Below are 13,272 nucleotides of genomic sequence, written 5' to 3'. Positions count from 1 at the left end.
CCTCCTCCTCCACCAGACTCTCTTTGCTTCAATGACTCCTCCTCCTATTACCTTCTTTTCTCCTCAAGCTACAAGATAGAAACTACCCTGAAAACCTGGGAGATGGCGTGAGTGTGCGCGCATGCGCACACTTGGTCTCCACCATAGGAGTACTATCTCACATCACCTTATCATCAAATATTTTACAGTTGGCCGGGCGGTGGTGGCACACGCCTTTAGTCCCAGCACTTGGGAGGCAGAGGCAGGATTTCTGAGTTCGAGGCCAGTCTGGTCTACAGCATGAGTTCCAGGACAGCCAGGGCTATACAGAGAAACACTGTCTCAAAAAACCATATATATATATATATACACACACACATATATGTGTACACACACACACACACACACACACATATGTATATATATATCTTACAGTTGAAGAAATGCCAGCAGAGAGGTTGAGTAACTTGCCTAAAGTAACACAGCTGAGAAGCAAACCTAGTCAATTTGGCTATCATTTAATCCTTCTATTTTCTTCCACTGATAGAACTTGCTTAATGTAGTCAGGGGAGGCACAGAAGAGCTGCTGTTTCTTCATAGTGTGAACACACGAGAGGCTAACCATATGCCTATCTCTGTGGAATTTCATCGGGGACTGTATTTTTCTTTGACTTGGCAAACTCTTCTAGGCCAAGGTGTGTGTTTTTCCCAGTCTATAAAAGTTCGTTATGGCCGGGCTGTGGTGGCACACGCCTTTAATCCGAGCTGGAGGTAGAGGCAGACGGATCTCTGAGTTCAAGGCCAGCCTAGTCTACAGAGTGAGTTCCAGGACAGCCAGGGCTACACAGAGAAACCCTGTCTTGAACGATGCACCCCACCCCCCAAAAGTTCATTATGTATGTGGTCATGTCTGACAGAACAGGTCTCAAGTATTGATCGCTGTTTCAGATACCTGCCTGGGCGTAGAAGTCCCTACGTGTTCTTGCCTTAACCTTGGCCTGTAGTTAGAGTCATATTGCGAAGCCATGCAACCTTAAGCTGTTCAAGAATCTGGTTACAGGGGCTGGTGAGATGCCTCAGTGGGTAAGAACACCCGACTGCTCTTCCGAAGTTCAAATCCCAGCAACCACATGGTGGCTCACAGCCACCCGTAATGAGATCTGATGCCCTCTTCTGGTGCGTCTGAAGACAGCTACAGTGTACTTACATATAATCAATCAATTAATCAATAAATCTTTAAAAAAAAAGAAAAAAGAATCTGGTTCCAACCCATTGGGAATCACTTAGGCGTCAGTCCAAGCCTGAGGCCCCGCCCACTACCCTGGGCCCGCCCCGTCCATGTGTGAGATAGCCCCGCCCACTTCCCAGTTATCCTTTCCCTCCCACTCCTCCTCAAGTTTGTCACCTGGTCCAAGCTTCTCAGTTTTCTCAAGGCCAACTTGAGGCGCATAGTAAGTCGAAGGCCAGTGTGGGCTAAGGTGTAAGCCTCTGTCTTACAAATAAAAAAGTTGGGGCCGCAAGATAGCCCAGCCGATGAAGGTACTTACTGCCAAGTCTGGTGACCAGAGTTAGATATCTGGGACTCACATGGGGGAAGCAAAGAGTTGGGGAGGCTGTATTTTGCTTCTCCGGGGATAGGAGGAAGAGCTGAGTGCTGTCCCAGTTCAGAGTCGCCAGCTTATGTCCAAGAGCAGGGGAGGAATGGGGACCAAACCCGGTGGGCTTCTCAAGAGAAAGAGAAAGATTTGTTTTCCTTGGCAGCAAGCAGATACCTCCTTGGTATACTTTCTGGCTTCAGCTGCTATTCCCTTTTTTGTTTTAAGCTGCTATTCCAAATGTGGCTCTACAAGGTCCTTCGTAGGTCATATGCCTGGTGGTTTTGTAGGTTTGGTTGCAAGCATCTGGCTGTAAAAACCTAAACGTGCTTACATATTTGGTAATGAATTGTGTCCATGCAATGCAGTCCTCATATGATACATATATTACAAAAGAGGCATAAATAAAAACCCTAAAGAGCAAATATGATGATGAATGTAAATGTCTTATTTTTTTTCAGTACTGGAGATAAACCCAGGTTCTTACATGCTAGGCAAGCACTGAGCTATGTTTCCAACCCACTTCCTAATAATTTTGCTTTGCACCTGAAGAGGCTGTCTTGTGGTGGGCTTGGGCAATGTTCCATGTTTCCCAGAGACCAGACATGACCATACATGGATGAGGTTTACTAACTGGGGCACTACAGATAATCACAACCATTCTGACTTGACTTTTTTTTTTTCAATTTATTTATTGTTATATGTAAGTACACTGTATGTAGCTGTCTTCAGACACACCAGAAGAAGGTGTAAGGTGTCAGGTCTCATTATAGATGGTTGTGAGCAACCAGGTGGTTGTGGGATTTGAACACAGGACCTTTAGAAGAACAGTCAGTGCTCTTAACAGCTAAGCCATCTCACTAGCCCCAATCTTCGTCCTTTTATGGCAGGAGTCCTTAGGTCCTGTAAGCCTTGCCTTTGCTGGGTTCTCTGTTCGAAGGGACCACAGGATTAACTGCTTTAACATGCCAGGGGCTGCTGGAGTCTCTTCCCTTAACACTAGCTGGATTTTCACTGTCCTCGGGCTACTGGCGAGCCTTAGACTGCTCACTATTTCTACAGGGCTTCTTACCACTCCATGTATTCTCAGTGCTGAATTTGTCTGACTCTTGGTTGTAAGCTACAGAAATTAATTTTGACAACTTTAAGCAGGAATGAGTTTGTGGAGGACATTTGTCAGCCCCCCAGGGCTGTGGGAGAGTAAGAGAATCAGATCAGGAAAATTGCTGGCTGCCAGTCTAGCTCCAGGTTTAATGAGAAACACTGTCTTAAAGGCATAAGGTAGAGGGTAATATAGAGCAGGACACCAAACATCCTCTGGGCATGACACCTCTCTCTCTCTCTCTCTCTCTCTCTCTCTCTCTTTCTCTCTCTCTCTTTCTCTCTCTGGCATGCGCAATGTGAACCAAGTTATCTTGAATTTAAATTTTTTCTTGGTATGGTGGTCAATGCCTGTGCCTTTCTGGTGGTTGACTTACGAGAGAGGGTCATGAATTAGAGAGGCTAGCCTGGTCTACTAGGTAAGGCTGTCTTACACAAACAGGAAGAAAACAAATGAACGAGAGGAAAAGCCCAGACGCAGAGGCAGCACAGCTCACATGCTCTACAAATTGAACTATGGGGCTTGATTACACATGGGCAGAAGGAGCCCCATATTTCTTAGGTAACTAGAGAAGCCAGTAATGCTTATGAAATAAAATTAAAGTAAATCAAACAGATCTGTAGTCCAGGCTGACCCTAAACTCTCTGTTCTCCTTGTTCTGCCTTCAGAATGCACAGGCACAAGCCCTCTCTGAGTTTATTAAAAACAAAAAAACAAAAAACTCTGTCTGAAATCTGGGAGTTTATTTATCTGAAGGCAAAAATGAATTTAAAATTTTAAAAAAGTTCCTTTTTCAGGCTAGCAAGATGCTCAGTGGGTATGTGTATTAGGGTTCTCTAGAGCCACACAATTTATGGATAGTCTCTATATAGTAGAGGAATTTATTGATGACTTACAGTCTGCAGCCCAATTCCCAACAATGGTTCAGTAGTAGCTGTGAATGGAAGTCCAAGGATCTAGCAGTTACTCAGTCTCACACAGCAAGCAGGTGAAGGAGCAAGAGCAAGACTCCCTTCTTCCAATGTCCTTATATTGTCTCCAGCAGAAGGTGTAGCCCAGATTAAAGGTGTGTTCTCGGAGAGTTAATCTTCTGGAATCCATAGCCACTATGCCTCAAGATCTCCATACCAAGATCCAGATCAGAAACTTCTATCTCCAAGCTTCCAGATCAGGGTCACTGGTGAGCCTTCCAATTCTGGATTGTAGTTCATTCCAAATATAGTCAAGTTGACAACCAGGAATAGCCACTACAGTATGGTAAATGTGCTTCCTTAAGAAGCTGAGTTTTATCCTCATGACTCCAGCAAACTGTCCCACCTCCATATGCACTTAGTGGTGTGTGCCCTGCCCCAATAATAAAAAATATATTTTTAAAAGTTCCTTTTGTTTCTGGCTCCCAGCAACCCTGGCTCTTTGAGGCTTAGCCCAGAAGCAGGTGCGGGGTGGGGGGTGGGGGTGGGGGCAGGGCGGGGCAGGCAGCAGTGGTGGCTAGGACCAGGGCGGCTGGCACAGGCACTCTCCATCCCTGGCTGGTAATAGGAGAGAACTCAAACATTAACCCAGCCCAGGGCTGGGAGTCTTCTCAGAGGACACAAGGACCACGGACATTCTTCCTCCTGCATTTCGATGGTACCTAAACTCCAGGGCCTGGGCAGTGAGGTTAATATGACCGTGGGTTTGGGTTTGAAGGGACTAGGGTGACCTTTCCAGATGTAAGATATTCTTGTTTTAGGGAACTTTCAAGATGACTCCCTGGAGCTTGAGCAGACTGCCTGAGATAGGGGTTGCTAGGGTTTGTCCAAGGCCAGGCTGAGCACGGACATGTGCACGTGACCCAACCTCCTAAGGCCCTCTTTTCATCCTCATCTCTGTCCTACCCATCTCTCTCCATTAGATTGAACATGGCTGGAAAGCCCAGGCCTGCCTCTGCCCATCCAGGCCAGAAGAGACCACGGGACAGGATCATCTTCTGGTGAGTCTGTCCTGGCAGCAAGGCAGGCTGGTTGTCTACTTGTATGCGTTCCCCTGAGAAGGAAAAAGGAATCTAGAAGGTTTCCTAAGTGCGCCGCCCACCCAGCATCTCAGCATCTGTGACTTACTCCTGAGTCTCAGGTTCTGTCTCTAACTGACAGAGTGCATTCCACCCTATGAGGCTGCCTTTGCTGACATCCTCAGGGAGTCAGTCCATCAAGGAGAACCTCTTTTGTGGCAGAATCAGAAACTTTTTTTTCTAAATGTAGATGTTTGGGAACTTTTCCAGATGTTATCTTGTCCTTAGCTTGGCAGGTCTCAAACAATTTTTAGGAAACCCTCTTTTTTGTTATTGCTTTAGAATTTTTTTTTAAAAAATCACTTTTGGGGGGGGGGGGGGTTCGAGACAGGATTTCTCTGTATAGCCCCGGCTGTCCTGGAACTCACTTTGTAGATCAGGCTGGCCTCGAACTCAGAAATACGCCTGCCTCTGCCTCCCAAATGCTGGGATTAAAAATCACATTTATTAATTTGCATGTGTGCATTCATGCATGTGTATGTATGTCTGTATGCATGTAAGTGTGCATGTGTGTTTATATACATTTTATTTTATTTATTTTTAAGACAATGTTCTTAAAATCTTTAAAAGTTCCATACATGCATACAACATACACTGATCATTCCCACCTGCCCCTAATCCTCCCTTCCCACCTCTCTCCCTTCCTCTTATTTATTATTTATTTAATTAACTTTTAGACAGAATCTCTCTATGTAGTCTGGTTGGACTCAACCTCGCAGAGATCGTCCTGCCTCTGACTTTCAAGTGCTGAGGTTGAAAATTTGGATACAACTATCCTTCCTGGAGAAAATAGGTAGATCAGGAACTGTCTCCCTAAACCACAAGTCCATTTACTATATAATTCTTGGATAGAGGACATGTCAGATATTAAAATAGTAACCGACTGGGTATTGTAGCCCTTGTCTTTAACCCCAGCACTTGAGAGGCAAAGGCAGATGGACCTTGGTGAGTCTGAGCAAGTCTTGGCTTACATGGGCTCCAGACAACCAGAGCTACATTTTGAGACCCTGTCTTGAAAACAAAACAAAACAAAACAAAACAAAACAAAACAGTGGGTTAGCGTGCCTGCCACCAAGATTGACAACTTGAATTCAATTCCTGGAGCCAAGGACACTAGACTTCTCTGCTAAAAGGCACAGAAGCCATCGACCTTGTGTGTTGTTAACATGGTCCCCACTGGTTCCTTCCAAAGTGGAGCTCTGGGAGGCAGTTTGGTTTTTGCCTATAGAGACACCTACAAAATGGTGTGTTTTGGGTTTCTCTCTTACTTTCTTTTAATTTCTCTCTCTCCTTTTCTCTCTTCTTTCTTAAATTTTCTTTGAACTTCTTTAATTTTCTTCTTCCATTACTTTCTGTGTGGGGGAACTCAAGATTTTAGATAGACTGCAGCTGTTAGCCCTGGTACTGTTAGCAAGAGATTGCGCCTCTTGGAGGAAAAAGGAAAAGCCAAGGACGGGGAGGGGCGGGGGAGGGGGGATGATGATCAATGCACTCGATTCAATGCAGGGAGGGGCTCCCTCTTCTAGTCGAGGCTGCAGACACACAAGTGTTATTCTGTCCGTTGAAGTTTTTTAGTTCTTTGTGTTCTTTTCTGACTACTTGAGAAAGCCATTAAGAAAAGAGATATATGCATTGGCCGGGAACCGAACCCGGGCCTCCCGCGTGGCAGGCGAGAATTCTACCACTGAACCACCAATGCCTTACTGTAAAAGTGGCCTTTCCTGGCTGAGTTCAGTCTCTGAGGGTCTAGCTCACGAAGCATCGTTATTCCTGAAATCCTGCACCTGGAGCTCTGGATGGATACAACATCGTTCGTATCTGACCTAAGTTGTTGAGGAGAAATGCGTGCCCTCTCCGCTTTGACCTCCTGCGCCTGCCGGCTTTTTCATCTTCCTACCGGCCGGAATCCGAAGCAGCCCTGAGTGTCCTCAACCGCCCACCCAGACCGCCAGAAGCCAGGAAGCAGAGGTGGCCGGAAATCTCTTCCCAATTGTGGGGACCCTGCAGGCTGTAAGGGCAGATGGGCATCCTATCCTTCACTTAGCCCACGGAGTCGCCTTAGAGCTGGGCACGTAAGACTGCAGCACTAGGGAATTGTTTCTTTGTTTAGACTAGACTCCAACTCAACGTGCTCACCAGCCTCATCCCAGGCAGGACCTAATGTTTTGTGTATTCGCACCAGCCATTCATGCAACTGTCTGCATAGATAATTCATCCCTCCGTATGAAAAGGGGTGAGACCGCCCTTAAGTGCCTGGCACCTTTTCACTTTTCAGAGCTCGACCACAGCCCGCAGCCAAGGACAGGTGGCTTGGCGGCAGCCTTAACCTTTCTTCCGAGCCCCCTCTAATGCTGACCTCTGCATTCTGGCGGTTCCCACGCTAGGATTAAAGTCTCCACACCCACACTAGGAACTTGGGCTCTGGCTTAACTTCCCTTTCATCCTTTGCCGGACAAAGATCCGAAAGATCAGCAGTGCCTGGCTCAGGCAGAAGAGCCTTTGGAGGGCCAGGCTCTGGCTGGACAGCCGACTGGGTGTCACTCTGTTGCCACTTAGAACATCGGCGGCGGGGTGGGGGTAGGGGGAGGCACGGGGGGGGTGTTTGGGAGGTTGGGGGAGGGGGTTAAGAGTCCAATCAGGGTTTGTGTGGTCTCCTAAAATGACTTTGGCAAGAGCCTAGGGTGTCTTCTGAGGAAAGAGTCCTGACCGTCAAAGAAAGGGCAGCAGGTGTAGGTAGATTGGGGACAAAGTCAAAGTCAACCTCAGTTACATTGAGAGTTTGAGGCCAACCGGGCAACATGAGAGATGTAAAGAAGTACGGAGGGAGGGATACTTGCTCTTCCAAGTTCGGCTGATGGCCAGACTGACTCTGGTTTTCCCTTACCTGTGAATTGAAGAGCTAAGTCGATTAGAGAAGGTATACACTACTAGTTAGTGGCTGGGTCTTGCCAGCTGTGTCCTGGGGTAGGGGCAGGTGGCCCTGGATGACTTGACTGCTCCCTCCTCTCCTGTCTCTTTAGGGTGGATGAAAGCAAAAGGACCCCTCTACTTATCAATCAGGTGCCAGCCAAGAGCCGGAGGACCCACCTAAGTACAGAGGTCAAGAACACCTACAACACTCACAAGGCCTGCAGGAAGGGTCATGTGCCCCTGAGGCAGATAAAGTGTGAGTGAGGGGCCCAGCCCTCACCGTCAGTGCCCGGGAGGAGTTGGATAGCCTTATCTGAAGTGAGGGAAGACTGAAAAGCCCTGACAGTAGGGCTCTCAGTTCCCCTGGCTCCCGTGCCCCCCCCCCCGTGGCCATGTGGGCATCAACTCTGCCCCCTCTTAGCAGACCAGACCGAGGAGTTGGATTCCATCCGGAGGGAGCTGAGCAAGATCAAAGCCCAGGTGGACAGCCTGTTGAAGAGTCTGGAGTCCATGGAGCAGGAGACAGACCAGCACGTGGGGCAGGTACTCGAGGGGGTTCCCAGGCCACGCTCTCCATGGGTCCCAGTTATTCCTGCTCCTGAAGATACCAGGGCTTTGGGGTTCTTCTGTTCATGTCCTTCTCTGACTGGAGGTCTCCTTTACCTGCATTGGACTTAATTTCTCTTGCCTGTGCCCATGGCCAGAGGACCTCTATGACCTCTAGGTTGTCCTGGATCCCTCCAGATATCGGGAGTCAAAGCAGCCATCTCAGGTTCCCTCTTGTTCTTTGGAGTTCTAGATTACTGCTAGACTCCTGATTGAGCCAGCTGGGATCTCCGAACTTTGACTGTTGGCTCTCTAAACAGGAACAAAGGACAGTGAAGGGGACAGGTGTCCTGGAAGTAAGGACTTCTCAAAACACTGAGTCACGCATCCAAGGGCCAGAGGGCCTACCAAGAAGCAGGCAGCTCAGGGCAATACAAGGGGTAATTAGGGATGCTCTGCTCTCTTTCACCTTACTTGGGTCCTTGTGGCCTTTTTATGGGCAAAGACAGAGCATGTGGTTTATGTAGGAACAGAGAGTAAGTAGTAGGGACAGATGGGTTTTGTCTTAGGGTTTCTATTCCTACAGAAAACATCATGACCAAGAAGCAAGTTGGGGAGGAAAGGGTTTATTCAGCTTACACTTCCACACTGCTGTTCATCACCAAAGGAAGTCAGGACTGGAACTCAAGCAGGTCAGGAAGCAGGAGCTGATGCAGAGGCCATGGAGAGAGGTTACTTTACAGGCTTGCTTCCTCTGGCTTGCTCAGCTTGTTTTCTTATAGAACCCAGGACTACCAACCCAGGGGGCCCTCCTTCCTTGATCACTAATTGAGAAAATGCCTTACAGCTGGATCTCATGGAGGCATTTCTCAAGGGAGGCTCCTTTCTTTGTGATAACTCCAGCTTGTGTCAAGTTGACAAACAAAGCCAGCCAGTACAGGCTTACAACCAACCTATACCCAAGAGCAGTCCCTAGGACAGCCACTTCTCCCTTCTCCTCTGCTTTTTAGCCCCTTGACTCTGGGTTTGGTTGGCTCAGCTATACCAGTGGTTACTGCCAGGTATTTGGACACTGGGTTAGGTCAGTTTTGGGTTGAAATACCATCTTCTGGAAGGGAGGCAGAGGAACTCTGACTTTGTACTGTACTTTGTACATTCCATATGCCAAGTCTTCCCCCCCCACCCCCCTCCCTCTTTAAGCTTGTTAAATTTTGATTTCCTGAACCAGGAGGTGGTGGCACATACGTTTAATTCCAACCCTTGGGAGGTAGAAGCAGGTGATCTCTGAATTCCAGGCCAGCCTGGTCTACAGAGTTCCAGGACAGCCAGGGCTACACAGAGAAACCCTGTCCCCAAAACACAACAAAACATTGGCTTTCTTCCCCTTTCTGGCCTCATCCCATTGGTTGCCTCCCCAGGGCTGTGGCATGCTAATGTTTCTAGGGTGAGACAATCTAAATGTAATGGCCCTTTGTGTAGCAGTAAAGGGCCTTAAATTTTCTCTGCCCTCCTGTAACTTCCTCCGTTATCAGTGAATTCCCTCATAAAGCCCTGCCTAACCCAGGCTGCATGGGCTCAGGAAGGTCCTCACTGCTGCCTATGGCCTGAGTCACAACTGTCCTGGGAAAAGAATGTGCTGCAGAGAGAATGTCTGCTCCTGCCTGCTGGTTCTGGGTTAGTGGGTATGCTTAGATTAGACACTCTCCAGCACCCCTCCCATCCCCCAAAGAATCTAGAATAGCCTCAGACTTCCCAAAGGTCTGAAGGAGGGGAATGGAAGAACTAGATTTGAGCACATTTTAGCCATCTTTCCCAGGTTGTGCCTCCTGCTCTCTAAACCAGCCCCTCTATTCTTTACAGGTGAAGAATCCAGCATCGGACTAGTGTAGCCAGTAGGAGGTGGGAAACCTTCCAGACTTTGTTCAGCTGGTACTTAAGTGGCCTGTTTTCTTGCCTTGTATTTTTGGAAGTCACTCCCTTGAAACTTGAAGTCACCTTTCTGGCGCTTGGGCATTGAAAGTGCTGAAGTGCTGGCGTTGGTGGCGCACGCCTTTGATCCCAGCACTCAGGAGGCAGAGGCAGGCAGATTTCTGGGTTCGAGGCCAGCCTGGACTACAGAGTGAGTTCCAGGACAGCCAGGGCTACACAGAGAAACCCTGTCTCAAAAAAAAAAAAAAAAAAAAAAAAGTGCTGAAGCACCCAGGAAACCTCCCAGTGGTTGTGGATTTAACTCCTGAGGTCTTTTCCATGAGTCCTGCTGAGGGCAGGGTAGGGAAGCCCCATAGATTAGCAGTATAGTATCTCTTTATTTTCATTCAACTGTGGTGGTCTTGCAGGAGGCACCTGACAGGGCCCTGAACCCAGTGAACACTGTTGGCTCTCACAAAATGAAGGTTGCTTCCTTGCCCACGCACCACTAAACTTGGTAGTGTGTCAATTTTTCTGCAGCCACAGTAGTGAAACACACTTGCATCCCTACAGTGACACCAAGCTGTAAGGTTGTGTGTGCTAACCTAACCAACCTCTTGTGCTGGGATTAAAGGCGTGTACCACCACCACCCAGCCAAAATGTATACTTTTTTCTTGACACTTATTAAGTAACCCCTTACTTAATAAGTGCCACACAGCTTCCTCCAATTCAACCCTAAGTGAAGAAAAGCCCCTATAATCCTGGTCAGGCCCGCTCTGCCTTATGGAATAGCCAGGCTGTAAGCGATGCCACAGTATTTAGGTGGTCCCCATTTGAGTAGTCCATTGCTGCACTGAGCCTTAGTGCCAGGAGCCAAGCCTGGACAGGACACCAGGATGGGACTGGGCGTCCTTCCAGAGCATAATCCTTCAGTTACCCAACTCCTAGACATGATTTTGTCCTAAAGGAAAGGATAGGGGGGCACCAGAACTTCTTTTAACTCTCTCCAGTTCCCTCCCCCCACCCCCAAAAAACAGGGGTTTCTGTGTGTAGCCCTGGCTGTCCTGGAGTCTCCTCAGACTTATCACCTCAGCAGCTGCCCCAGACAATGCTCCAGGGCACGAGGTTTCTCCTACAAAGCACATCACCCCTTCTTAGTTACAGTGGGCTAATATGAACACTTAAGGCAGTAATGACTCGGAGCCCTTGAAAACACAGACTCAACACACACCCAGTTCAGAACAGCATTGTTTCTAACTCTAGTATCAAGAAAAAACACAACAGATGTATTTCCAGTCATAAAATAGTTTTTATGTTTTACTCTGAGTAGTGAGAAGGCAAAGTCCCCTGGTCCATCCTCTCAAAAGAATCAGTTTATTATGTATTGGAGCCAATGGCTGGCCTGCACTGGGTCCATCTCCTACAAGACCATAGCCCCTTATCTCATTTACTAGGTAAATCCAGCCCAAGTCCTTTCCAACTTGGGAGTATGGCTGCTTTCAAATCTCTCCAACTGGATCGTGTTTCCAACGGCCTTTTAAACCTTTCCAACAGAGCTGTCCAGTGCTTTGGTTCTGTGCGCCCAACTGCCCCACTCTTCGTTTCTCAGCTCTGCGGAGTCAGGCGACCATCAGCGCTTGGTCCTTTAGGGAGAGAAGGGCGATAGCAGTCCTCGAATCCTCGTCGCTCCGGTTTTTTCCAATCAGGGTGGGGCGGCGGCACCCCTCCGGCGGGCAGCCCGCACCAAACACTGCTGCAGCACTGGGTAGAGGCGCTGGCAGCCCTCCAGGCCCAGGCGCACAGCATCGGTCCAACTCTCAGTCTGCCCGCCTTCCCCACTGCCCAGTAACCCGGCCACCTGATTGAGCACAGGCATGAGGGCCACCGTGAGACCGGCCGCGGAGTGCTCCTCCTCCAGCCGCGTGGGGTCCAGCAGCCAGGTCGGGGAGGGTCCCGGGGTGAGGCTCAGGCCGCAGCCCACCACCAGATCGTACATCTCCACTCCCGCGTCGGCCAGGGCGAGCGCGGCCGCGGTGAGCGCCGCGGCCAGCGCACAGCCGCCGTCCTCCAGCAGCAGCGCCGACACCTCGAGCTGAGCACGCGGGTAGCGCCCCAGGCGCACGGCGGGCTCCAGAGCCTCCTGTAGCGCCAGTCCCAGCTCGCGATCCTCCCCGCCGCCGCCCTGGGGCGCGCGACGCCGGCGACCGGAGAAGGGAGCGCGGCGGAAATCGCAGAGCAGGCGACCCCGGAGGGCAGCGGGAGCTTCCCCGCCCGCTCCCGCAGGGCCGCTGCCGCGCTCGCCGCCCTCGGCCTGCCGCGGACCGGACACGGCGCACAGCACCTTGGTCCCGCCCGCCTCCAGGTAGGCGGAGCCCTTGGCCTGGCTCAGCAGCCCGGCGCGCGCGTACACCGGGCGGAGCCGCGTCGGGTCGCGAGCAGCGGGCGTCTCGTCGTCTTCGGCCGCGTACAGCTGCGGCGGCTGAGACTCCTCCGGCCCGCGGATGCGGCGATGGTCTCCCGGCATGGCGGCTACCGGCGTGCGAGCTACTTCCGCCTGCTGGGCTGCCCTTGCGCACCCGGCTCTTCCGCTCGCTTAAAGATGCGCGCCCGCGCAGAGCCTATCGGGAGAGCGGTAGGTGTGCGCGCTGCCACCTAGCGGAGTGGAGGAAGAACGGCGAGGTATAGCTGGACTCCTATGCTGGTACTTTAGCTAGTCCTAAGGAACGGATCTGTTGTTATTCCTAGAAGTTTGCATTCAGACTGTTTCACATAAGCTTGCCCAAGGTGAGAGGTTTTTGTTTACTCGTGCAATTAGTCCTCTGGCTGCTTCAACACTTGTTTAATAAATGGACGGTATCTCTCTTTGTACAACTAGATATTTCTAACACTCTGAGGAACTGTCATAAGCAGACAGTATCTCTGCTTCCAGACCCTGCTGTTTGTAGATTCATACAAATTGCATTTTAGGGCTGGGCCAGGGTCTTGAACCTACTTTAGGTTAAAGCAGTAGGGGTGGGGCAGTTAGTAGGACACACCTACATGTTCATACTGCCTATATCAGTTGTCTGACCTCATATCAGCAGCCTCAAACAGGCATGTGGACAGGCATGGTGGAGGTTGTCCTAAGAGACTAAGAACAGTGGTTCTCCACTGGAAGCAACTCAGAATTATTTTCCTCCAC

General features: G+C 49.7%; 2 protein-coding genes and 1 non-coding gene across 12 annotated transcripts; 1 reads left to right on the top strand and 2 right to left on the bottom strand.

Annotated features, from left to right (window-relative positions):
• Nucleotides 1–3,826: 3,826 nt before the first annotated feature.
• Gm38523 (predicted gene, 38523) lies at nt 3,827–10,600 on the top strand. 10 transcript variants are annotated; one of them, XM_011248573.3, is made up of 5 exons: nt 4,171–4,305; nt 4,571–4,648; nt 7,747–7,892; nt 8,058–8,179; nt 10,043–10,289. In XM_011248573.3, exons 2-5 carry the CDS (start codon nt 4,578–4,580, stop codon nt 10,064–10,066), a joined length of 363 nt encoding a protein of 120 aa, XP_011246875.1. In that variant the 5' UTR covers nt 4,171–4,305; nt 4,571–4,577; the 3' UTR covers nt 10,067–10,289. The 10 variants fall into 10 exon arrangements, 4 of the variants coding, with proteins under 4 accessions (XP_011246873.1, XP_011246872.1, XP_011246875.1 ...); XM_011248571.2 differs by lacking the exons at nt 4,171–4,305; nt 10,043–10,289 and adding an exon at nt 3,827–3,856 and having other exon boundaries at nt 8,058–8,793; XM_011248570.2 differs by lacking the exon at nt 10,043–10,289 and having other exon boundaries at nt 4,166–4,305; nt 8,058–8,793.
• n-TGgcc2 lies at nt 6,355–6,425 on the bottom strand. The gene has a single exon. It is a non-coding gene; the product is annotated as a tRNA-Gly (tRNA).
• A 721-nt stretch (nt 10,601–11,321) lies between the features above and the next one.
• Exosc6 (exosome component 6) lies at nt 11,322–12,647 on the bottom strand. The gene has a single exon (NM_028274.4). The coding sequence runs from the start codon at nt 12,613–12,615 to the stop codon at nt 11,794–11,796; it is 822 nt and encodes a 273-aa protein (NP_082550.1). The 5' UTR covers nt 12,616–12,647; the 3' UTR covers nt 11,322–11,793.
• Between the last annotated feature and the right edge of the window lie 625 nt (nt 12,648–13,272).

This window comes from Mus musculus, chromosome 8, assembly GCF_000001635.26.
Source record: "Mus musculus strain C57BL/6J chromosome 8, GRCm38.p6 C57BL/6J".
Classification (NCBI taxonomy): Eukaryota; Metazoa; Chordata; class Mammalia; order Rodentia; family Muridae; genus Mus; species Mus musculus.
This window is presented reverse-complemented; position numbering and strand designations above follow the sequence as displayed.